Source organism: Rana temporaria, chromosome 3 (genome assembly GCF_905171775.1).
Source record: "Rana temporaria chromosome 3, aRanTem1.1, whole genome shotgun sequence".
Taxonomy (NCBI): Eukaryota; Metazoa; Chordata; class Amphibia; order Anura; family Ranidae; genus Rana; species Rana temporaria.
Window position 1 is genome coordinate 329,676,952 of NC_053491.1, and position 2,409 is coordinate 329,679,360.

General features: G+C 50.4%; 1 protein-coding gene across 4 annotated transcripts in view; it reads right to left on the minus strand.

Moving 5' to 3' along the window:
* RNF130 (ring finger protein 130) overlaps nucleotides 1-2,068 on the minus strand; it is a 453,463-nt gene extending 451,395 nt beyond the window's left edge. For 3 of the 4 annotated variants that reach the window (XM_040344997.1, XM_040344998.1, XM_040344999.1), the window contains exon 1: nucleotides 1,232-2,068. In XM_040344997.1, the coding sequence (XP_040200931.1) occupies nucleotides 1,232-1,469 (238 nt within the window). In that variant the 5' untranslated portion in view covers nucleotides 1,470-2,068. The remainder of the gene's footprint in view (nucleotides 1-1,231) is intronic. The other variant, XM_040344996.1, reaches the window with a different exon arrangement.
* Between the last annotated feature and the right edge of the window lie 341 nt (nucleotides 2,069-2,409).

The following is a 2,409-nucleotide window of genomic DNA, read 5'->3' on the forward strand; positions in this document are numbered from 1 at the left end:
GTTCTAAGGCCCCTTTCACATGGGGCAGTGGAGGTGCGGTGACGGTATAGCGGCGCGATTTTTAGCGCCGATATACCGTCGTATTTACCGCGATATTCGGTCGCTGGCGGTGCGGTTTTAACCCCCGCTAGCGCCCTAAACAGGGTTAATACCGCCCGCAATGCGCCTCTGTAGAGGCACATCGCGGGCGGTATTACCGCAGTTTACCATTGATTTCAATGGGAAGGAGCGGTATAGGAGCCGTAAACACCCCGCTTTCACATTGAAGCCTGCAGGGCACGATTTTTTCAGGCGGTATAGCAGCGATATTTTTAGCGCTGAACCGCCTGAAAAACGTGTCAGTGTGAAAGGGGTCTTAGTCACACAAGTTTGAAAGGACCCTTAGGCTCCATTCACACCTGGGAATTTTGGGGTCACGCCAGAATTGATGAAAACCCAAAACTCCAAATCGCAAAACAGAGGTGCAGATGCCCTTATATTTAATGACACCTAGAACGCGGTTTTGCTGCGATTGTCTCGTGATTTATCGCACGACAGATCGCATAGCGTGAAGCTTGTTGCCCATAAAAGGGAGCAGGGGCTTCTTTTGAGTGACAAGCTTTACACAATACGATTTGCCATGATAAATTACGCTGCAGCACCGCGTTTTAGGTGCCATTGAAAATAATGGCATCTGAACCTATGTTGGCTGAAAATTGTATAGTGTGTATCCAACTTTAGGCATGTGATTGGTTTGGCCCATGTTTGCACGGGCACAGAAGTCCAGTCACTTGAATGAGCCCCTTAACCTGTGGGAATCACAAGAAAAGGGTCCCTGTGCCTTTTCGAAACCGACGCATTGTGCTTTTGCACCAGTTTCCCGCACCTGAAAACGCGCTGCATTTTCAAATGTGTGGAAGGTGCCATTAGAAATAAATGGTCCCCCCCCCCACACACTTTTGCCTGCAGGTGAAGGAATGAGCGAGATTTACACGCCTTCCCACACATGTGATCTTAGACGTAGAAGCTTCATAAGGACTTCCTGCTGCATCTCTTTAACAGGAAGTTAAAGGATAACTCTTCATGGGGACAAATGCTGGAAAAAAAATGGAAGAAAACCCCCCAAAAAGGTTATATATATATATATATATATAAAAGTTTTTTTGGCACACACTTTAGTTAGCAGCGTAACCCTCCAGACAAAAGCAGACATCGCGGAGCGCTACAAAATAAGCAATGGCAAGACAAATACCTCCTTGGAGGTTGACCGGTGTCACAATGATCCCTTTGGCTTCGGTGACGGGGGAGTCCAGCCCGTAGCGACCACCATCCAGGGCGGGTTTGTTGCCCGGCTCCTGCGCCGTCACATTCACAATGGCATTGTAATAATCCACGCTGGTGGTCTCCGAGGCGCCCCGGACCACCGAGCAAGGCAATAGGACCAGCAAAGGCAAACAGTTCACATAGCGCAGCCACCGGCTCCCAGTCATTGCTTTTTATTTATTCGAAACGCGGCCAATAAAACAAAAAAAACAATCCTTTTGGTATAAAACAAAAATAAAAAATGAATATAGTGCAACTGTGTAAAAGCTCGATCCCTTATGGGTGACGATCCAGAGCCTGTCCGGGGCAATGTCACATCATAGATCAGGGACTGGGGCTAGTCCTGGAGCACAGGATGGGAACACAAGTGACTAAAAGGAGCAGTACAGGACATGGGCAGATGGGAGTTGTAGTCCTGATCCCCCCCCCACCATAGCCTAGAGTGATCACACCACCCCCATCCAGTATATGTATAGAGGAGGCTGGGGGGAGCTGTCCCTGGTGCTGATGCTGCGGTTGCCCGGGGTGACGGTCCAGATGCCCCCTACAGCTGGCACACAATGGGACTCTTCCTGCGGGTGCCCCCAGGCACTTGCAATGCAGCTGAACACAGCACACCGAGCTGGAAGTTTCCTCTGCCGTACAGCGGGCTCCGTGTAAGCGTCCGGTGATCAAAGACGGGAGGGGGGACTCCGAGCTGCGCAGCGGAAAGCCCGGAACTGCTGCTGCTGCCGTCGCCGGCGCAAGCAGACTCAAGGAAGAAGGCAGAGCTAGACTGAGGAGACGGGACGGCCCGCCCACACCACGCCCCTTCACGTGGGCGCCCCGCGCGCTCCTGTCAAGCGCCGGGCTTCGCACATGCGCGCTACTGTGTGACCTGTCAGTGGTAGCAGATGGGGTGTGCAGACTGCAGAGTTCAAAGTGTTTTTTTTTTTATTATTTATTTAAAGAGGAACTGCAGTCTGCTCGCATAAGATTTTTTTTAAATCTTTGCAATTCTGAAGCTTCCCTCCAACCACTTTGAATATTATTTTATATATACTGGGATTCTCTTCTCTACTTGCCAACAGAAATCCTGAGGCTGCAGCCATTTTAACTGTGGGCAGC